The 22,952-nt window shown below is 38.7% G+C and overlaps 2 protein-coding genes across 4 annotated transcripts; both read left to right on the top strand.

Moving 5' to 3' along the window:
- The first annotated feature begins 464 nt into the window (after positions 1-464).
- Positions 465-13,276, top strand: map3k14b (mitogen-activated protein kinase kinase kinase 14b). 2 transcript variants are annotated; one of them, XM_008437201.3, is made up of 15 exons: positions 465-877; positions 2,023-2,264; positions 3,361-3,436; positions 3,939-4,605; positions 5,505-5,639; positions 5,732-5,861; positions 5,935-6,063; positions 7,057-7,137; positions 8,083-8,246; positions 8,341-8,491; positions 9,549-10,091; positions 10,613-10,710; positions 10,791-10,911; positions 11,013-11,113; positions 11,717-13,276. In XM_008437201.3, exons 2-15 carry the CDS (start codon positions 2,027-2,029, stop codon positions 11,879-11,881), a joined length of 2,799 nt encoding a protein of 932 aa, XP_008435423.1. In that variant the 5' UTR covers positions 465-877; positions 2,023-2,026; the 3' UTR covers positions 11,882-13,276. The 2 variants fall into 2 exon arrangements, with proteins under 2 accessions (XP_008435423.1, XP_008435422.1); XM_008437200.3 differs by having other exon boundaries at positions 466-877; positions 7,033-7,137.
- A 1,837-nt stretch (positions 13,277-15,113) lies between these two features.
- Positions 15,114-21,813, top strand: arf2b (ARF GTPase 2b). 2 transcript variants are annotated; one of them, XM_008437199.3, is made up of 6 exons: positions 15,180-15,257; positions 15,385-15,513; positions 17,456-17,613; positions 18,056-18,166; positions 19,470-19,594; positions 19,956-21,813. In XM_008437199.3, exons 3-6 carry the CDS (start codon positions 17,466-17,468, stop codon positions 20,115-20,117), a joined length of 546 nt encoding a protein of 181 aa, XP_008435421.1. In that variant the 5' UTR covers positions 15,180-15,257; positions 15,385-15,513; positions 17,456-17,465; the 3' UTR covers positions 20,118-21,813. The 2 variants fall into 2 exon arrangements, with proteins under 2 accessions (XP_008435420.1, XP_008435421.1); XM_008437198.2 differs by lacking the exon at positions 15,385-15,513 and having other exon boundaries at positions 15,114-15,257.
- Positions 21,814-22,952: the final 1,139 nt, after the last annotated feature.

Raw genomic sequence — 22,952 nt, 5'->3', positions numbered from 1 at the left:
CTGACTTATTTTTTTGCCTTGACAGTGTGTTTGTAGGACCTTTACTAGTTTTCATGATGGTTTTTACAATTGCAGCTACAAGTGCAATTTATCCTAAACTTTATATTTCTATTGTGCTCATGGGCTATAGAAAAGAAATTTGTGGTTACACATATTTTACGTTAAAATAAAACCCAACAGTCTATAATTAAAATTTGAAATATTGAAAGACGTTTTCTGTAATTTATCTTTGTTTTGCATCCAATTGTGACTTTTTCAAACTGAGATTTTTAGGCATGCGATTTTGGAGCATAGAAACAAGGAGATCTTATAATGTTTTCTCAATCTGAGATAAAATTCACTATGGAAGAAAACTGAATTCATGTTTTCCTAAAACTTGTTCCGAAATATGAATCGATATAAGGTTGAATATCTCAATTTTAGTAGTAAACTAAGGGTACAAGCGTTTAGCTTTTTTTTTTTTTTTTTTTATGACAATGGTGTGAAATCAGGTGAGAATAAGTTTAAATTTGTTTTCAAGTGAATGATCTGAGCTACTTTCCCTCCTCTGACAGAAACAACATACCAAGCATGCTCCAAGTGCTACTGAGGGCATATGCAGATTCAATCCGGAGCATTTGGAAACTGCTGTGTTGATATGAGTGTGTGTGTGTGTTGGTGTGTATGTGTGTGGGGAGAGGTGGGGTGGGGGGGTCAGTAGGTACTCATAAGTCAAACACATGGAGGACCAATCAGAAGGACCTGCGTGGGCAGAAAGCCGGTAGGTTACTCTCAGGAAGCTCTTATACACTTGACACAGGACAAACTTAGACTGAGAAGTCTTTTTGACTCATTGGATTTGACCTGAAATCTGCAACAACCTGACTTTTATTCTGAGGTAACGTACATTTCTCTGTTTAGATCAGTTAAAAATTATTTCAAACGGAATTCGAAATGTTTTTGAAGCTGCTTTGGTTCTTTGTATTTCCTAGAGAATTTATTTAATCCGTATTATCTCAGCTGTGGAGTTTATTGTCAGGTCAAGCCACACACCTGTTGATCTCCACCTGTTTGACACTCTGATTTGATCAAACTGCAGCCACCCATGTGCCCTCCGCATCAGCACTCTTTTATGAGAGGGAAGTGTGTGTGTGTGTGTGCGTGTGTGTTTTGATCTGTCTGTGTTTGCTGTCGACATGGTGAGCGCTCAGGAAGAGAGACTCTGACAGCTGGATGGCCTGGTGGAAGGCATGTAGCTGCCTCTAGGAGCTATTTATACCCAATCTGACCGGTGTCCGTTCATTCACGCCCCGCATACCACAACATTAAAGCGCCGGCCAATTGCAAATCTGTCTCTATTATGACTAAATGATGAGGGGGCGAGATATTGTGGGAATTCAATAACCTTAATGTCAAACCAGAAAAATGTTTGCTTATTAAACAGGACCCAGTGGAGTAACCAGGTGTTTTTTTTTTCCTACTTGCATTTTACAAAAACGTTCAATTTTCTCAAAGATATCACAACCTAAAATCACTGTAGTAAAACACAATTGGGGAGGGAAAAAAAGAGAAAAAAAAAATACAAAAGCTTAATAAATGTTCAGGTGTCAAAACAACTGACATCATGCCCAGATCTGGGGATCCAAGCGAGTTCACCCTAAAATCAGGATGTTACAAAGAAATCTCCAAAAACTCTAAGAGGTCATCACAGGACACAGCAGGCTGTCTTTAATGTGTGCAAATAGAACATCAACAAAAAAAAAACAATGTTCAGACTTAAGACTTCTGGAATTATGTTCTTTGGGTAGATTTATCTGATAATGGATTATCTGTACATCTGAAGCGAGGCCATTCTTACACATTAAACCTCATGTCCAGAGGAAAAAAAGGAGAGATTAGACATCAACATTTAGGGATTAAAACGTGAAATCTGAATGCAGAGATATTAATATTAGTCTAGTCTGATCTAATAAAAATTAAAAATTAAAATTTTCTCCAATTTCCTCTAGTTTTCACTTTGTAAATGCGTTCTGACTGTTACAGAGAGATGGCCATTCCCAGGATATTGAACTCCAACACACCATTCACCATTGTTACCGGTGGCTCTGAGGTCTCTTTTCTGGGCAAAGAAGAGAGCAGCCAAGGATGCGAGGAAGAAGCGGAGTCACTGGTTCAGGCCATCGGTCCACATCTGACCCGTGTGATGCAGCACGGCACCGCCAAACACGTGATAACAAATGACCTGGAGGGGATTCCTCGTGTGTCCATAGTGGCACAAGCTGAGAGTAAGAACATAGAAACACCAATGCTTCAGATCAGCAGAAAGATTTTTAATTTCAGACAAGGATAACAGAAACAGCAGTTTTCACTTAGTGGCACTATTTAAGTGATAAAAGCTATCCAAACCAACCTGACTTTATGTGAAATATTGCTCAACTTATTTGATAATGAATAAATTCTGATTTTTTTTTTTTTTTTTTTTGTACAAGCCACACCCAGTACTGATTACGGCCAAACCTGTCAAATGAAGAAATCACCCGAATGGAACCTTTATGTCAACATGAAGCCAGTTGACAAATATCAGACAGCAACACAATATCCACCAATAGAAAGAATTTAAAGAATAGATAATAACAAAAGTCACTCATGTACACCAATCTGGACAGAGTCGCTTTCTATGTGTTTCTGAGGCATTTTGATTGAGAAGACATGGAATAGTGGGGAAACCTTCCCTGGAATGGAAGGCCAAACAAAACTTCTCTAAGATGACAAATCCATTTGGTCACAAAGGGACATTTTGGGAAATTATTCTTTTGACCGACGAGATAAAAGTGGAACATTTTGAAACGTGTACATCTTGTTGCATCTGCTCCCGGACCTAGATGACTTGCAGTAATTGTTGATACCATGAACTCCTCCGTCAGTTTCAAAAAGCAGGACGATGGTCGCAAAGAAGTCGACCTCTGTGTGACTAAAGAAAACAAGATAAACAAGGTTTTGGAGCGGCCAAGTCAAAGTCCAGTTTGAAATCCAACTAAAATGCTGTGACATTATATTAAACAGGCTCTTTGTGTTCGTAAATTTTTAGAGTGAGTTCTATGCTAGAAGATTATTACAGCTATTAATTAAAATGTCCAAGAAGGAGTCGGCCTCCTCTTTGACTCTTTTATGGATTAATGTCCTCAACTGATGTTTTATTCTCCATTGAATATTTCAGTCGTCTCACCACAAAAAGCTAAAACTAGAACTGCTGACAATTTGTCTGACACCCACGGCTGCTAATCTTTTGCTTCAATTAAGCTTTAAGTTAGGACGCGGTGAAATGACTCGTGTACGCTTATATAAACATGCAAAAAGCCAAACAACGTTTTCTGTTTTTAGGAGAGGACTTTCAAGAGTTCAGCCCGTCCAACACTCAGAATCCCTGCCCGCGATCTCACCTCCTCCAGAAGCGCAGGTATGCACGCCCTCTGACCTGCTCTGGGGAGAAAAAAAACCTCCCACCAGGTTTCTGAGGTTCGCCACTGATGACATCACAGTTTAATTTCAAAATGTTGTTGAAATTAAACCTTTACAAGTTGAAAGATGAGACATTCAGGTAAAAAAAAATAAAAAATCCCATGTAGACTTGAAGACGTCCATCAATTTTAGTAAAATCAACAGAAGAGCAAACCAGCTGTTTGGTTTAATTTTTTTGCGCCTTTCCAAATAGTCTGATATTTTTAGCTGTCTGATATAAATGACCTATGAATTGCAACAGTAAACCAAAGAGAAAAAAGATGCATAAAAAAAAAAAATCTGGAAGATGTTCTAAAGTTTTTGTTTGATATTTAAATGCCACCAATCTCTTTAATGTGCCAGAGAGAGAACCTGATTTGCAGATGAAAATATACTGCAGTATTGGAAGAATCAAAAAATGTAATCTTAAACAAGTGATGCATGTTTCCTCTTGTCTTCAGATCTTTTAGTGAGGATGCTGCCTTAATATCCGACACAGAAGATGAAGATTTGGATGAAGCGTTTCATCCACACCTCCACAGGAAACAGCGCAGGAAGACTCGAAGCCGACCGAAGAGGCAGGAGGAGGGAGGGGAGCCTCCGGTCATCCAGGGTTTGTGGGTGCAGGAGATCGACTGGCTGAAGACGACTGGGATCATACCACCGCCTCCTCAGTTCACCGACTCCTGCCGCCTGCCGGACTCCCGCGTGTCTGGACAGACGGACGACTTGTCCGGCTCTGATGACAGAGACGGCTCAGACTGTGACTGTGAATCTGCTTTCAGTCACGAGAGCGAGTCAGACTCATCTCGCTGCGGTGAATCTGATCAGCCTGGATTAGAATCAAGCATTTCTGATCCGACCTCTGACTTGATGCACGTCTCTGGTTTTCGCTCGAATTGGGACTCTGACTCCTCGGAGTTTCTGGAAAGCTCGCAGGGAATTTCAGACTCGTCTCAGGCGACTTTCACGTTTAACGAGAGTGACTCGGAGTTTGATGAGCTGAAAGGCAGAGTGATGCAGATACCAAAACTCTTCATTTCAACTTTCATTAACAACTCAATAAAACAGATTCTGGATACCTGGACCACCACCAAACCTGCCAATGAAGGACTTATATTCCATCATGTAAGATATACATTTATTAGTTTCTTTTTCATTACGTCACTATTGACATGACAGAACAAAATAGTTGCACAGTTTAAAAAAACCTTGTTACTCAAGAATCGCCACGTTGTAGTTCAATATTTTAACCTTTCTAGTTTCATGACAGTTAGATTTACTTCCATGTCCAACATTACATAAAAATATGTACAAAAAATATATAAACATGAGAGAAAGAAGTGAGCTAAAAAAAAAAAAAAAAGCATTGACCAGAACACTGACAACAAGAAAGGACATTTTTGTTTGAAATCCCAAACACAGACATCAATCCATAACTCAAAGGCCACCAAAAACAGAAGTAATGATTATATGTGTCTTTCGAAAAAGACAGGACACTTTCTCTCTAAGAAAAGGTTCTTTTTTTATGAACAACCTCTTTTCTGTTTAAACAATATCCAGACACACTGTAATTTCTCACATTACATAATCAGCCACATATTATATTGATGTTCCCATTGAGTCAGAAAAGGGATTTTTTATAAATGACATATCTTCCTTGAAAAACCATAAATTGACTGGTTAGTAATCAATCGTGTCTGAGGCTTGTAAGATGCATCTGACAAGCTTAAGCTAAAAGCTTTCCTCTAGTTTAGCTTCTTTTTGACTGAAGGGAGACAGAATTAATTAGGAACTCACACTATTTAGGAACCTCCAGACAGAAAATAAAATACTTTTATTACATACTTTCTGCACACAGTTGCTTAGGTTTCAATTATACTAACTATACGTTTTGAAAAACAACCTTCAAATTATTGTTACATTACCTTTCAAAATAACCGTCCAAAAATATGCACTACATGCAGCGAGCATGGTTCTCTTGTAGTTTTGGTACTTAACATTTCTATTTTTGTTTCTTCTTTTAGCTCCTACACCCCAACAGCTTTCAGTACAGAGAGGGAGAGGAGTACTTTGTTCTTCACCACATCCAGAACGGCTCGTACGGCGACGTGTTTTGTGTTCGGGACAAAAGCAGTGGCTTTAAATGCGCTGCCAAAAGGGTCAGAACAGAAATCAACCCGAGAGTCAAACTCCACCAAGTCTTTTGGATTGGCTACAAAGCTGACACTTGTCCATGTTGTGGTCCAATCAGATTCCCCTGAGTCACTTCAGCAGTGAGGAGGTGAAGACATGGAGCGCCCTCAGCTCCCCTCGAGTTGTGGAGCTGTTTGGAGCGGTGAGAGATGGGCTGAACGTCATACTCTTCATGGACCTAAAACCAGGTAAGCTGAACTAAGATCTGTTCAAAAGTGCTTTTGTCGGAAAGAATGAACACGACTTGCCAAACTTTTCCAGCTTGCTTGACCCAGCTTCTAAAGGAGATGACCTGCCTCCCCGAAGATTTAGCCCTGCATTACCTTCATCAGACACTGGGGGCTCTTGAGCACCTGCACCACAAAAAGGTGGTTCACCTGGATGTCAAAGGTGCGTTTCCGTAAAAGTCTCAAAAAACATAATCTATGAATTTATTGAATCAAGGGTGATATTTTTGGGCAGGAAATTTATATATATATATATATATATATATATATTTTTTTTTTTTATTTTTTTATTTTTTATTGTTTTAATCACCTTACCATTGCCAGCGTTCAGACCTTACATCCAGAGGTAAAAGCTATTTAATTTAGTTTGAGTTGGTCTTCATCTCACAGAAACAAATCCAGAATAACTTGTCTTTATAGATCAATATTTTGAAAATATAAACAGAAAACTCAACAACTAAATAGGGCCGATTTATGGAGTTTTCCTTCTTCTTCAGCAAAAATCCCAAAACAGCCAAGATGCTATTGTTTGTAATGTATTTTTCTTCGTTTATGATGCAGCTGAAGGTTTTGATGTATTTTTTATTGGTTTTAAAATCACGAGAAGAATTGGAAATCAAAAATCCTGATGGGGAGAATACATCTCGGCATTAATAAGAGCGGTTCATCATTTTTCAGTGACGGCTTTAGTAAGGATCAACGCAAGGAATCAGTCAGTATCAGCATAGTCGAAACTGTTATTTCTGAAAACGAGATATAACAACAGCAACTATCTTTATCGTGTGACCAGTGATCCTTCACTTTCTGTGGTGACAAGAGACTGAAGGTTATCAACAATAAAGCTGGTAGACACCTCTCCCCTAGCCCTTAGTAATCCCTCCTGAGAGGATTTCACGGTTTTCACTTTCACGGTGTAGTTGAAGATGAGAACGGATAAAGTGAAACCACACGTTTGTGATTTATTTCAGGAGATTATGGCTTGAAATGTCACTTCTGCAGCAGCAGGAAACCTCTGTGTACCCATTACTCTGACCGTCACCGACAGCCTCCTGTTCCTGAGTCAATGTATCACAAAGAGTGCCTAATGCAAACGGGCTGCCACACTGAATCCCGTGTGTTGATTTTATTCCAGCTGACAATGTGCTGCTGTCTGCAGACTGCAGAGACACGTTCCTCTGTGACTTTGGTCTCTCAGAGATGTTGGATGACAACAGACGGAGCACTAAAGCAGTTAGAGGTGAGCTGACGCTGAAACGTCTGCAGAAAGCTGAGATGCAAATTTGCATTGCTGAAGTGGTCTAGACTAGAGCACTGCTGGCATAAACAATAAAAGATTGAAAGAAAGAGTCGGAAAAATGGTGACTTTCAATTTACTATACATACTCTTCAAATATGATCATGTTTTGCAGAATTGTGCAGAAAGTATTTCGATATCTTATCTCAATTCGCAGCTACATTTGTGCAATTTTATGATTACAATTACATTGTACGTTTCCACATGTCAACTGTGAAACAAACAACTGACATTACATTTAGTCAAATGTCATAAACAAATGATCAAGAATAATAATCATCACATATACATCAAATATATAAAGCTCCAACTTCAGTTCAGGGACTTTCCAAAACCTTTCTCTCTGTTTTTTGGCTAATTTTTGGCTATTTCCTGTGGTGGTTTTAGTGTTTTTTGCCTGGTTATCCATGGGTTCTGCAGTGGAAACACACCCAAAGCAACTTCCTCTCAGTACGTTTTACTTTCACTACTGTGGTGTCAATCAGGGAAAAAGAAACAGAAAATATGAACTTGTCTGAACACATTTTGCAATTGTTTCATCTAAAAAAATGACTGGTCTCTTTGTGTCAGGGAGTAATCTCTTTCCTAAGTTTACTACAAACATTTGGAGCAAACCTCAACCAAAATAAATAAATAAATAAATAAACCTTGTTCCCTTATTGCGTTGGTTAAATATATTTAATATTTCATTATAAGTCAGTGTGCACGTCATACTATTTTCATGTGCAATAGGAAAAAAAAAAGTCAAACGTATTTTATTTTGGAGTCAATGCAGTGTCAATAAAAGAAATGTATGGTAGTATAAATTCACATTAAATCGATAAATATTAATTCTGAAATATAACTTCAGTTCTTGTTTTGTTTTGTTGTTTTTTTTTGTATTTGCAGGAACAGCCTTTCCTGGCACAGAGACTCACATGGCCCCGGAGGTGGCTCGAGGAGATCAAGTGTGCTCCAAGGCAGATGTGTGGAGCAGCTGTTGTATGCTGCTGCATATGCTCAATGGGTGCCAGCCGTGGACGCGCTACTATTCGCATCCACTGTGTCTCCAGGTCAGAATGTCTTCTTTAGAGTTACTTTCAAACTGGACTGGACAAACATCGACGAAAATCAATAATCGTGGTTCTTGTTGTGTTTTTGTCACAGATTGTCAACGAGCCTCCACCTTTGTGGGAGGTGCCGTCCGACTGTAACAACTTCACAGCCAACGTGTTTAGGGCTGGACTGCGGAAGGACCCGGACAGACGAGCGTCGGCCAAGGACCTCAGGAGAAAAACTACCAAAGCCCTCAGAGCAGGTTCACACGTTACATTGTAACATTATGATGGATGGGATTCTATCAAAGTTTGACTTTGACTGTTAGCTCGACTTGGAGTAGTTTATTGAGTCACTGTGAGATTGATTCTGAGAAAAATATCTTAACTCTGAGTAGCTGTTCTGGGTGCCTGTTAGCTTAACTCAAAGTTGCTGGTATCATAATTAGGGCTGTGTAATAATATCGATTTTGCGATATATAAAGATATTTTCTTTCCTAGAAAAAAAAACGATATTCATCCACAAGTATTGTAACATCCAACTGTCACCTTGCTCACTCACTGCTTGCTTCGCCGGGAGAGTGATTAGGTCATCAGTCTAAGAGTGATTCCTTCAGATGTTTAATGTCAAGGTTAAAAAGGTATCAGACTATTCAGAGCAGGGTACTTGGTGCACTTTATTTACTTTACAAATGCATGTAAGCTACAGTTTGTACTGTTTCAATTAAAAGAAACATGTTTTCTCAGTACTTCTTTGATTCATTTTGTCCAGCTGTCGACTTTAAGTTTGTGACATTGTCCAACCAGAGCCAGGTATTGTGTAGTTGGTGCTTTTAATCAGTTTTCAGTAAAATTAATTAAATCCAACTCTGTAACAGGCACAAAATGTCACCAAAATCACTCTGTCCCTCTAAAATCATTTAGAAAATCCCAAAAGTGTATTGAATTGTATCGTTTGCTGAATATCGCAATATATATCGTAGCGTGAGCAGAATATCGTGTACCATATCGTAAGATTATTGTATCACTACAGCCCTAATCATAATTGATAGTAAATTTTGTTATTCTTCTGGGTAATGGTTAGCTTGATTCAAAGTAGCTGTTAGCTTTAATCATTGTCTATCTGATAGTTTGGGATTAGTTAGGTTGTAGCGCTTACCCATTCTATTCTTAGATTTTACCTTTGTAAACTGGCTACTTAGCATTTGGTAATGTTAAACCTATACTAGGCTTTGGTTAGTAACACTAAATGTTCAAGTAATCAGATCAGTAACTGGTTGAAAGCAACCTTAACTTTATAACAATATTTTTTACATACAGTTGGAGGTTTGAGCTCTTCCTCCATCAAAGCCGCCTGTGAGAAGTTGCATCGTGGCCAACTGGAAGACAGACTCTTTCCCCCCAAAGAACCATCATCATCATCCTCCTCCTCCTCATCATCATCCCAAGCCACTTCCTCAGACCCAGTTGTGTTTTGGGTGAGCCCTTGGAGGACTGTAGCAGTGGACGAGGACACGGCTGAGTGGACGGGTGACATCGCAGAGACAGATGTCATAACAGGGGAGTGGAACTCCCATCCGAAATCCCTGCGAGATGATTATTACGACGAGGAGTTGGAGACCGGCTCTGAGTCAGAGGTGGACATATACATGGCTGTGGAAGAGGAGTGCATTCAGGAGAAGTGGCTGAAAACCGATAAGGACTATGAGGGAGACTGGGAGGAGGAGGATGAAGAGTGGGATTCCTCTGGCTCCACTGAGTATCTACGTACGCTCAAAGGCTTTTTCCCTTTGCTGCAGAGAGGCCTGCATACAGATGAAGCTCCATGGGGTTCAGAAGAGGAGCTGGAATATCTCAGAGATGGTGAGCATAGAAACATCTGTTAATAATTTGTCAAGAATGGCAAAACATTTGACTTCTTGAGCAGATATTTGGCCAAAGAAAGCGTCCCAAACAGTGACAGCAATGTTGAAAGTTTGATTAAGTCTGTATTATAGTATTCGGATGGGAGTATAGTAAAAAAATATTCTCATTGGACAGATTATTCAAAACTGTGGTTTTCTAAATTTAATTTGACACCCCACAGCTGTTCATTAAACAATGTAGTAGGAGGTTGAGATCATGTGTAAAACAACAACTCAGTTTAACAATGTTTTCCAATGTTGTATTGTTATACAACCATATGTATCACCTTTTCAAGTGCTGAATGGGATGTTTTACTACTTCAGAGTCTAAATTAGTTATAAAAATAAAATACATATTTACTGTATTCAGTCATAATATCTAACCCTGTCTTCCCTAAGAAAGATGAAGAATAACTCCTGGTTTCAACTCTTAACTCCTCACTGTAAAATGTTCTTTTCACTGTAAAATGTTCTTTTCAGATGTTCCTATAGGGACCACAGTCCAGACTCCATCCCCAGAACCTCGAGATGAACCTCCGTCTTGCTTCAGCTGCTCGGACACGTCGCAGATAGATGAGGTGCACAAAGTCATACTTATAGCAGACGGCGAAGAAGTCGCCACTAAGGCCATTTTTAAGAATATTTTTGTATATTTAAGGACTCAGAACATTCATCTGATGACCTCAGTTCTGGAGTGTTTTCTTCCTGCAACAGTCACTCCGGTGGACAGTTGGTGTGGATACCTTCAGCCGATCAAACATCGCCACGATGCTTTGAGGGTAACTTCACTGTAAAAGTCCTTCACTATATTTGCACACTATTGAACTGGTTGATTGAATTTAAAAGAAAAAATAAAAAAAAAAACTCTGACAAATTCCAGGTGTTGACATCTGGATAGAGGACCTTCAAGGGAAGTGTTTTAGGATCAAAGAACGGCGGAAAGTCAAAGTGGGTCATGTTGCCATTGGGATCAGTGATCAGGTATGAACCTGCTGTTTCAGGTATGAACATATGCTGAGAGGTTCAACATCATCTCAGCATATGTTCATATGAGAGTCTCTGGCGAATTCATATAGATATGATCAGATTGGAGCTGATTATTCTTGTGCTTTCAGGTGAGTAGTGGTGCAAATCTTGGAGGTTTGTCATGGCGGCCTTCAGAAATTTAATATCTGTCTTGTAGTGTGAAAACTTGAAAGCTCAGTGTGCTGCCAGCAAGTCTGACTGTACGTCTTTTGCTGTCTGTCCAGTGTTTATGATCTCTTTTATTGACTGAAACATATTTCTAGCATGGAATGAAACATCAACATAACGATGTGTGTTCAGTTTTATTCAGGGGGTTGTATAATTTTAAGAAAGCAGCTTGTCAATTAAAGGAGGATTTATTGTTTAATTTGAATAAAATTGTCATTTATTTATTGCTAACACCTGAACAGTTTCAAATTCTTCCAACTAATGAGGCTTGATTAGTTCTGCGTCCAACTGGAAGATGCTCTCGGAGTACAGCTTATGTTTCCAGGTTGTTGAGCTGTTGACGCCTCAGCTTGCCCTCGATCCTCACAAATCCTCCCATGTGACTCTCAGATCTCAGCGAAAACCTTCACTTTGGAGACTCTGGACAGAAAGACGGTGTCCTTCGAGGAAGAGATCAGTGAATCGGGATCGTGGTTCCGCTGCGTTCCTGCTCCTGACAGATGTCAGCGCTGGAGCTGGAGAGTCCAAGATGGCAAGCTGGAGCTCAGAGAATGAGACTGATATTTAGTAGTCAGTTAAGCTAATTTTGTCGCAAAAAAGAGAGGGAGAGAAAAAAAAGCACAAGAACTCAAAATGCTCAGAACTTGAAGGAATGTCACATTGTTGTGACCTGGGACCTCTGAACTTCTTCATTCTTATCTTCACAATATATGGAGGTGGCTGACAAACTCTCATAAGCTTTATGATGACATCCTGCTGTGGGAATAACATGATGGGGAAACTCCAGGAGGACTGTGGCTAGTAAACAGAAAAAATATATATTTGTACTGTTGGAACAAAAGACTTTCTTTACAACATCCTGCTGCAGCAGGACTGGCTTGTTGCTACAAGGCAGCGAGGCCCACGGAGGATTCTCGCTGTTCAAACACCTTTCTGCACACTCGGCAGATATTCACCAGACCAGGCTTTGTGTTCCCAGGCCTCAATGTCCAGTTGTGATTATCTGCAGCTGATGCCTTTGGCTCTTTAAATGAAACAAATGATTTTGTGCCTTACATTTGATGTCTTTCAGAATTGGTTTTAGATGGGCGTTTCAGACCCATTGTTTCCTCTAATCCGTCTGCGAACTCTGATACGTCTCACCTGTGACCTCTCTCAGCAGCAGCACTGCTGCTCGCTTTGTTTTGCGTCTGTCGGTCGTGCTAAAAATCCAGGACGTTTGCAGTTTCAAAAAAAGCTAAGCCAACATGCAGCTAAAGACCTTTTGAAAACCGTAGATTTATTATGAAACACATGTATTTAGAAATGTTATATCTATACAAGTATGTTTGTCTGCGAATTTCCCACCTACTGCTGGTGTTCCTAATATGCAGTGTTATTATTTTTTAAATGCGTTTCTATTATTCAGCAGTAAATATTCTAACTTATAGATTATTGCCTTGCCCTCGTCTGTGCAGCCACACAACTGATTATTTACATAGCTGCACAAATATCATTTTTCCAGTCAAAGTGTCTGTAAACTGTGAACAAATAGGGGAACGGTGACACCTTGGTTGTTTTAGATTATTTTCCTGCTTTAGCTCTGTTGTGGGCTTACCTTCTTTTTTTTTTTTCCCATTCCCGTCAGGTCTACAACTGGAAATAGAACTAGTTCTCAGCTGCTCTGCGAGTTCTCTTTGCTGGTCAAACACAAGTCTTAGGATTTAGATCACGAATTTTATCAGCGTTTTCCTCGAGGCTTTAAGATGTGAGGAAAATGCACTTTTTTTGTTCTGTGTTGCTTCTATCTCTAAAACTGAAGTATTGCTTTTTGCTGCGTTTCCGAGTCATTGCTTTGTTCAGATGCGTTCTTACACTTGACCAAAGCTTTAAATGTTTGCCCAGACATCAGCACATATAACACATTGTAAATGTTTACAGCTCTAATAAACAAGCAAAGCTTTCAATCTCTTACGTGTCAGGAAGTGTTTCACATGTGATCATGTGGCTCGTCACATGGTTTCCATGATATTATCAGGATTTAAAACCTGAAATGGGAGAGTGTTGCCATTGAACACAGTGAGAGTTAGATTTTAGATGAACGGAACATGACTTAATTTTTAATAAGATATTTACATCATGAGAAAACAATTGCTCAGATATTATTCCAAAGGTAACTTATTTAAAATTATGACTAACTGATTTACCAAAGCAGCTTCTTCCATAGTAAGCGTAATAGTACTGAAATACTATTACGCTTAGACTAAACTTGAAATATTACATCTTTAATTAAAGGGACTTTAAAGTAAAATTTCTGATCACAAATTAAAGGGAATTCTTGTTTTTTTTTTTTATGTCTTCATCAATCTGTAAACGTACAGAAACTTTCTGGTGGTATGCTATGAGTGCACTATTCTTGTTTCGTCATTATTTAAAATCACCTAGGTGATTTTTGTTATTGTTGTTGCTGTTATTTTCATTCCTGCCACTGTTGGTGGTCTTGAGTTCATTTAACGACCTTTAGCTGACCTCTGTGACTTTCAAATACACCAGATGTTCTTTAGGTAGTTCTCTTGGATCTCTGTGATTCATGCCAACACTTTCCATCTTGTGATCATTTTTAATGTTTTTTTATTTTATTTGTTGTATTATTAGTCAAATTGGCAGTTATTGTGTGAGTTCAACTTAAGCTCTGTGGGTTGAGGATAAATATTAACTGTCTAAAGGTATTCTCCACCAGAGGTTGCTTAGCCTCAAAAGCAAACATGCAAAACTTTATGTACTGGTGCTGTAATGTCAAAACCATTTGCAGATGTTCACAGAATCTTTTTCAGAATGACTATGAACACAGTAATAAGCATCAGGAAGTTGCAACAATTGGCAATGTGGCCTATTAGATCATCAACTTCAGGAGTGCCTGTCCTAAAACTGGAATGACTCGTTAGGCCAAGTATGGTAGATTGTTGTAACATATAATCAATCCACTGTTCTAATGCTGAGTCCTGCTTTTGACAGAATAATAATTGTCATAGACACGCATTACATTTTAATTATTAATAAATAAGGTATGTTTTTAAAAAACAACTAGGTCACTAGAGTTTGTTTTTACAGACCAGGCTAGACTTGTGTGGTAACTTTTTCTGATTTAGTTCTTCCAGGTCAGAAAGGACATTTATTTTCCTATACATGCATCTAGTGGCTTCAGATACCCACTATAACTCACTTCTAATTTAGAATAAAAAGGCTTGATTACTGACAATTTTACCCCTTTAATATTTTCTTGTTAAAGATGTCTAATATAATTCTTTTTAAGAAATCTAAAAGAAAACCTATACCCAGTAAACGTTCTAACATTGTGTTTTGGTGCTTTCAGCAAGAAGTCAGACTTTAGCAAGATGCTTATTCAGAACCAGCTGGATTGAGTGCACTTTAGGGGTTATTTTATTTTAAATGTAAAGTGAATATGTCAGCTACACATAACAGATTTAAAAATGTTCTTTGACCCAAAAAGCACATTTGTGTTTTCTTAAAAAATGGTATTTCTTATGCACTGAAATCATAGTCATGATTTTATTGTTATAAAACTCACTCCTAAAACTAATCCACATTTTATAAAATGCTGATTTTATATGAATTACATCTTGGATTTAGGAAGCATATGGACAAAGAAAATATAAAGTATGCATGTGTGCTATCAAGTATTCCATGGTACTTTAGCTTGCCATATCGGCATCACTTCCTCGACATTTTGTACACTGTGCGCACAAGGATGTGCCGCTGCCCTGATTGGACCATTGGATAACCAAGGCGGGTTATCAGTTACACTATTTGCGCTGCGATTGGTCGTGGCTTCAAAGTGGGAAGTACGCCGGTGTCTCCCTGGTTGCGCAAGACGCCATTTTGGAGTGACAGTGAAAGATAACGCAAAGATCGGGTTGTCGTCTCTGTAAAGGTAATAACTGACTAAAATACGTTTATTTTTGTACTTTAATGTTGTAATGTGTGTGATAAAAGTCTTAATGTCCGAACTGATCGATTTGAGCGGCGTTTGGAGTGACGTCACTGTGTTCTCTGAGCAGTGACGCGGCAGTTCGCTAACGGCAGCTAGCGCGCTACAGCAGTTCCTGTCACGGCCGAGCTGAAAGCAGCCACTGCGGGTTCCTTTTACCGAACTGGGCTTCGGTTGTAACTACGTTTGTTAAAAATATGTGAGTGTTGTAAACCTCCGTTGTGTGTTGTCGTGGGTCAAAATGCGCTAAGTTTTAAATTGTCAACGAATCCAGTTAGCGGCTAGCCAAAGCATCCGCCCTTGGTGAAGCTAACGTGGCTAAAGCTACACTCCGTTTACTTTAGATTTAACTGTGTTTTTATTCTTGTCCATCCTACCACTCGTAAATGTTTGTTTAGTTTGAGGTCAAGCTATAAACAAATAACTAAAACTAAAAAAATTTTACATTATTCCTGTTACTAATACCAGGTTTACCAGTTAGAACAGGCCTTTCTTATCAAGTAGCTCGTTAGCTATTAAGCTTATCCGGGTGAACGAAAGCTCGATCAGTGTAGCGGCCTATAAAATCCGTTTTAGTTTTGCTCAGATCCCGGTGAAATAAACTGACTTTAACAATTGAGTAAGGAAATATTGTAGAATTGTTGATTAGCTGTGGATTTGAACAAAAGCCGACAAATTGGTCATAGATAAAACGGGGGAAAAAAATTGTCTGAACTTTTGCAATTTCAAATCTTATGTTGACTTTTCTTTCAATAAAATTCCACTTTATTTTACAACACAGTTCGTCACTTGAGGAACAGGTATGTTCGTAAAATAATTATTTTATAATTTTTTAGGGGACTAGTGACAAGTGTGCAGAGATGTCAGATCAATAGATTTTTGTTTTACGTGTCCCTAAAAACATAAGCTTCAAGTATATGGAAGAGTTTAAAAGTTTGTAAGGAAACTTAAGTGGTTTGTTTGGCCGAAATTGAAAGGTTCATCATTGCAGTATTCCTTAGGAAAGATCAGATCTTAAAATGGAAGATGAATCGGGGACAGAAAATGAATTGTTCACCACTTTTCTTTTATTGTAGCTTAAGTTACCTGCTCATCGGTGATGTTCAGAGCACTACAGTCTGATCCAACTTTGCTTCCTTATTCCTTAAACCTCATCCTAACATCCTTAATGTGCTACTGCATCAAAGTGTTAAGTAGATGTGAGAATAGGTTCTGTCTGGTTCTAATAAATGTTTATAGATAAGCTTGTTTCAGCACACCAAGCTACTTAGTTCTGCAGAGCATTTTTTTGAAGACTTATTTTGCCTCATTTCATCAGTTTTTAATGAGGTTTTGGCTGTAAAAGGTTGACAGTTTTCTTTTTTTTTTTTGGTATTACATCTTGAGGTGTATTGCCAAAACTACATAAATTATGCTGAGTTCTCTTGATTTCTAGAAGCCATTTGATTATCAGCTCTAAAGTTTAACGTTTTGCATTGAATTCTGTCTTTTTTAGTTTTAGTTTTTTGTGGTGCTGCAGTGATTCAGCTGACTCTTGTGACTTGTTTGAGAGAGTCTTCCAAATGCAGACATAACTGGGAGATTATTTTGGATGCTTGACTGTAGAATCTGATTATCAATCAGTAAATTTGCAGTAAAAATTTTTTAAGTTACAATAGGTTAGGCTGTACCTCCTTCCATTATCTATTCTTAAACAAAGGTATACTTATCCATTGTGTACGAATTTAGTATTCATGGCAGTGAAATGTTTTTGATTGATTAAAAATATGTTTTTGATTTATTAAAAAGACTGAAATGAACAGTCAAAGAACTGTTCATTTCTTGTTTGTAGGTTCTCTAAAAAATCTTATACTTGTCCAGTTCATCAAAGTTTTTTTTTTTTTTTCTGTTGACTCAAAATTTTGTGGCTGTGTATATTTGTGAAAACAGATTTTGGTGAAAGCAGAAATGTGATTCCCCATGCTGGTTGTTTCTGTCCTACCAGAAGTACTTTAAGTCATCCCTCTTATTTTGTTCATAATTTCCTCTTTGTGGAACAGAATGCACCCTTTACATTTTACTTAATTCCTGCACTTATCCGTACACAACTGAGTGCTTAAAGATGTTACACCCCCTAACGGTTTTTCTCTCCGCTTTTTCAGCTTTGCCAACATGGGGAATGTATTTGCAAGCTTATTCAAGGGCCTGTTCGGCAAAAAGGAGATGAGAATTTTAATGGTTGGCCTCGATGCTGCTGGAAAAACAACAATCCTATATAAACTGAAGCTCGGAGAGATAGTCACCACCATTCCCACTATTGGTATGGATTTTTTTTTTATCTCTTTATCTGGCTGTACAGATAAAATGTTTTTTTGAGATGCCTACATAATGGATCATGATACAATTTTAAGTAACAAAATAAAGGTCTTGCATGTTTAAACAGTTTTTGTGCCAGCTTAAAGATCTGAATATAATGTAAGTTCTTTTTTGCAATCACATATAAATGTCTCAGCACTTGAGGTCACTGGTTTTAGATAAAATTGTTTAGTCCTTGACTTGTGTCAGACTATTACTGACTCTGGTAGTATTTGTGTAATTTACTGAATGATGATATAACTGAACCCTTTCAGAAATGTTTAACTGCATGCAGGTGGAATTTCTAGGTTTATGTGGAACAAGTTCATCCTCAACTTTCAGGACCTTGACTTTTTTCAAAGACCCGTCAGCCAGTGACTCATCAGTGCTTTTTCTTCCTTCTGCAGGTTTTAACGTTGAAACGGTAGAATACAAGAACATCAGCTTCACGGTGTGGGATGTGGGCGGTCAGGACAAAATCAGGCCGCTGTGGCGCCACTACTTCCAGAACACTCAAGGTGAGGGGTGACTTCATCTTGACCGTGTTCACTTCTGCCTATAGGTGGCCTTGTTGGTGCATAGAAGATGATTTTAAAGCAAGTGAACCAGTGACTCATGCTCCATTGTTCCATTCTGAAAGGATGTATTGTTTGACTCCTCCCTTTCCTGAAATATAATTCATCAGAAAATGCTATGGACTGTAGAGCGTGATTGCCGTCTAGTTGTGTTCCTAGAAAAATCAACAAACTACTAATATAGGTTTGGCATCTTGATGAAGATTTTTTTTATGTACCATGAAGTTAAAGTCATGATTGAAGAGAGTTGGAGCACTTTAGTCCTCTTTGGTCAATGGACTGCTTGAAATATTTGTTTAAAAGTGGTTTTGCTCTGTCTAAGGTTTAGCTCATTTGTTGGGCAGTAGTTGCAAAGCTCTTATTCCATAAAACTCTGAGTGATTTAAATTGTTCCAATTCATAGATTTAAAAGTGGGAAAGCACAATGTTGGCAGTTACCTGGGTTAACTTCCCCTGTTCTGCCTGTAAGTCCTGAGGCTGGAACGCTCCGTCTCTTTAACTGAACTCACCGCATATCAAATGACCGTCTCAGATCGCAGACATAACATTATCCTCTATCTGTTAAAAGTGAAGCAGTGGATTGGATAACCGTATTAATAACAAATTGTATGTAATTACCACAGTTGTTAGACATTTTGCTTTTCTTGTGACTCCAGAAAGTATCTATGTTTATATAAGGTGCTGTATTGGTCAGCTCAGGGTTTTCTACACTTATCTAAATGAATATAGTTTGAACTTTTTAATGAAATATATTTTGCTTCGTTTTTCTACTTTGAAGAGCACAATCAAGTGTTATGCAGCTGCTGTTATGTTTGTCATTTACTGATCTGAGAGTTCTCAAGATTCATCTAAATATTTTATCATCGGTTTGAGTTTTTATTTGCTTTGTCACCCAAGTATTGCTTTACTTGGCAGCACAGTAGGTATGTTTACATTTCAAGTTCCTCAGTGTTATACTGAAATGAGTTTTGGTTATTAAATCCCAGGCAGTTATAACCAAACTGAAGTTAATTATTAATGTAACAAACTCTTTGAATTGGCTGTGCAGTCGGGTCATAAATGAGAAAATGCGAAAGAGATATGTTGAGGTTCCCCACAATATATCATAAACATTTTGTCGTCGTAATATCAGTGAATGTGATATTTATATTGCAAATGACTGTTTTGATGTGGAGCAGCCAGAATGTGTTGGCAAAGTTTCATGAAGGTTGATATCCGCTCAGATAGACGTTGCTTATTTCTGCAGGGCTTATTTTCGTGGTGGACAGCAACGACAGGGAGAGGGTGAATGAGGCGAGGGAGGAGCTGTCCAGAATGCTGGCTGAGGATGAACTGAGAGACGCTGTGCTGCTTGTTTTTGCAAATAAACAGGTAAGAGTCACATTTTTGGTTCCCTGATGCGCTTTTCATGTTCATTTGACAACTTCCACACCTCATCTGGTGTGCAGAAAATAAGTGTATTTTCTGCTCAGAAAATAAGTGTATTTTCTGCTCAGCCACAAACGTTTTTCATAAGAAGCATTATGAAGCTGTTTGATCTCAGATTCTCTTTAAATACAAGTTGCGTGAACTGAGTTGGAAAACTGTTAGACCTCAGATGGTTAGAATAGTCATAAAATTATTTTATAAGAAGCTAAGTAGGAGTTATTAATTCACCAGAATAAACATAGATATTGGTTCAAATGTACAAAGTTTTCCAGCAGTAGATCACTATGTGCATTCCTTCCTCCAGGATCTCCCCAACGCCATGAACGCTGCAGAGATCACAGACAAGCTGGGCCTACACGCTCTGCGTCAGCGCAGCTGGTACATCCAGGCCACCTGCGCCACCAGCGGAGACGGTCTCTACGAGGGCCTGGACTGGCTCTCCAACCAGCTGAAGAACCAGAAATGATCCATTCCACCAGTTTTTTGTTTTGTTTTTCCTTTTTTTTTTTCTTTGTTTGTGGTTTATTTTTATTTTATTTTTTCTGTTTCGACACCGCTGCAGCACCGGACCCCGGCCCCCTCTGCTCCATCTCTACCCCCGTTCCCCGGACCGACCCGGCTCTTTTCTTTCGAGAACTTCCTTCCTGCTTTCTCCTCTTCCGTCTGTGCTCTCGGGGCTCGAGCCTGTGCTGCTTGTGTCTGTGTGTGCGTGTGTGTTTGCGGGTGGTGTGTGTGTACAAGAGTGAATGAGTGTGTGTGTGTGTGTGGGCATGAAGGCGTCTTTGTGTGTGTGTCGGCTGGGATTGGGAGTAACCCTGGCGTGCCTTTTACACACCTCCTGTGGAATCAGCAGTCCGGTTTTCAAGACCCTTCTCCATCCACCGACGTCAGCCTCCTCCCTGCTCGGCCTACCCCCACTCTCAGTCTTGCACGGCCCCCTTCTCCCCACCCTAACTCCGCAGAGGAAGCATGGTTTTCATACGGCAAAGAAAGAGCAAGGGTGTAAGCTCTCCTCCCTTTAGTCTGATCTGTGATAAGTAGAAACGCTCACCCAGTGTAGATCGAATGCTAAATGTTAATTTTAACCTCCTTGATTTTGAAACCCACCAGTAAGAGATTCAGTAAATTGCATCTTAACCTGTATCAGGTCAAAGCAAAATCAAAAGGAAAAAAAAAAAAGAGTTGGAAAATACAGGAAAAAAAATAGAAGGAAAAAAAAAAGCGGTTCATCCTCGGTCATTCTGGTGTCATTTGAAAATCATGCTGTTTGTTTTATTATTATTATATTGGAAATATAGCAGATTATTCCTATTGATGGCTCTCCAGTGGACACTAACTTTCTCCCCGAAGCACAAGGCAAGCCAACAATCTTCAAATAAAAGTCAAATTCTGTCAGTTTACGTATGCAGCCCTCGTCTTTTCTGCTCCCTCGGTAGCCCTCCTTTTAATTCCCCGGAGTAAATTGGATCTTTTGAGTCTGATAAATCGTTCTGATGGCGTTCTCACACTCGTACTCAAGCCTGAGAACAGGAGCTTCACATTATTCCTTTAAGAGATGTTACATGTTTGTTTTTTCTGTCATTAGTTTTAGCATTTATATTGTACAATGACTGCTGAACCAAATGCATTTGAGCAGTATGACAAATCCTGAACATGGACGTAGTAAGAGCATCTCTGAGGGCCTGACCTGATTTTTCTTTTTTCTGTTCTTCACCAACGGTTGACGGTTTTTCTTTGAAACCTGAAAGCATCCAGCTGTTTTAGCTTTCAAAGTCGGGATGAAGGATTGGCACCAAAAATGAAGGCTCTTTAACTGTGAACGGTCTAGACAAGAAGAGAGGAAAAATGGCTGGAATGTCTGGGTGTTTACAGGCTAATACTCCTCATTTGTGTTGCTGCATACTTAAAGATTGAGGAGTACAACACCAGTCCTCCTCCTCTTCCTCTGTTGGCAGCGAGCTGGAAGGACTCGGTGGCAGACCTGTTGAGGGGAATCGGTGTGCAGTTACCTGGTGCTGAGACTCAGCAGGCGTCCTCAGTGTTGAACCATGGGGGTTAAAGCTGGCACTTCTGTCAAGAATGATTGTAAATCTGTAAGTTCCCCTGTAAACTGTTTCTGTGGGGATTTCCTGAACACATTAATAAACATGATTTGATCCAAACTCAAAGAAAACTCTGGTTTTTATTATTAATAACGGTGCTAAATATATTTGATTTCCACCCCACAACAGTCCACTCTAGTTTTCCAACTAAGTGGAGAATTGCAATAAATGGATAAGTTTTATTTTATACTTTTGTCAGTTACACATTGCTGAAGGAAACGCACATAATCATAAAGTCAAATTTCATAAATTTGTTGAAGCTGTTGAATTCTAATAAAGCCTCAATTTGGATCTTTCAATTCAAATTCAGGCTTTTATATATCGTTACACCTTAAAAGGAAAAATCTCTATTTTTAAGTATAAAAAGGGGTTAAGTCATATTTTGGAATGAATATAAAGTGGTTTATATATGCTTGAATGTTTGCTTCATTCTCAATTTTACAACACATTTTCTGACAAGTACCTGATTTTTGTCGGCTAAGCCACTTAAATCTCATCTATAAATCAAGACTTAAATGTTTTTCAACTCAGTCTTCGAGCCAATCCAGTTTCTACATATTTGACAGTTTTACTTTCAAACATTAACTTTTTTTTCTACAGATTTTTGAGCAATGCATAAATCTTTCAACACGAATTTAAGAAACAACTGTAAAGGTAAACGCCGCATCAGCCTGAAAAGTTTGTCCATGTATTTATGAATTACTGACTTATTTCTTGCTCTTGAAATGATTCCCTTTTTCCGCTTTTTTTTTTTTTACTGCTTGCTGAAATAATCACCTAACTCCACACCTGTGTTGTTTACCATTTAAATTTTGATTTCAATAGTAGTTCCCAATTATCTTTGCTTTTTTATTTTAGATTAAAATCTCAGCAATATTCTTTATAGCTAGTTTTCAACAAACCAGACAAAACCAAAACACAAAGGTTATTCAAACATACCTCAGTATATGACTGAAAAGTGCTTTGTCCTCCCACAGCAGTCTGTGAATATGTAACCTAAATAGGACCACTGGTTAACATTTACAAAAAACTACTTTTAACTACTGAAGAAACAAGCCACTCAATTGTTTCCGTTTTGCTCCAACATCTAGGAGGAGACAAAGGAACATCTTTGTAGAAATATAAGTTTCCTGAACCTCATAGAAATTCTGATATCCTTTCCTGCTAACAGCTAACATCATGATCTTCAATAACTCTGG

This window comes from Poecilia reticulata, chromosome 19, assembly GCF_904066995.2.
Source record: "Poecilia reticulata chromosome 19, P_reticulata-male-v2, whole genome shotgun sequence".
NCBI lineage: Eukaryota > Metazoa > Chordata > Actinopteri > Cyprinodontiformes > Poeciliidae > Poecilia > Poecilia reticulata.
This window is presented reverse-complemented; position numbering and strand designations above follow the sequence as displayed.

Coding starts and splice junctions, on each gene's coding strand:
- map3k14b (XM_008437200.3), top strand. CDS start 2,027: ATGGCCATTCCCAGGATATTGAACTCCAACACACCATTCACCATTGTT. Junction 5,862..5,934: donor CTTCATGGACCTAAAACCAG/GTAAGCTGAACT, acceptor AAACTTTTCCAG/CTTGCTTGACCCAGCTTCTA. Junction 10,912..11,012: donor ATCGCCACGATGCTTTGAGG/GTAACTTCACTG, acceptor GACAAATTCCAG/GTGTTGACATCTGGATAGAG.
- arf2b (XM_008437198.2), top strand. CDS start 17,466: ATGGGGAATGTATTTGCAAGCTTATTCAAGGGCCTGTTCGGCAAAAAG. Junction 17,614..18,055: donor CACCACCATTCCCACTATTG/GTATGGATTTTT, acceptor TTCCTTCTGCAG/GTTTTAACGTTGAAACGGTA. Junction 18,167..19,469: donor CTACTTCCAGAACACTCAAG/GTGAGGGGTGAC, acceptor TTATTTCTGCAG/GGCTTATTTTCGTGGTGGAC.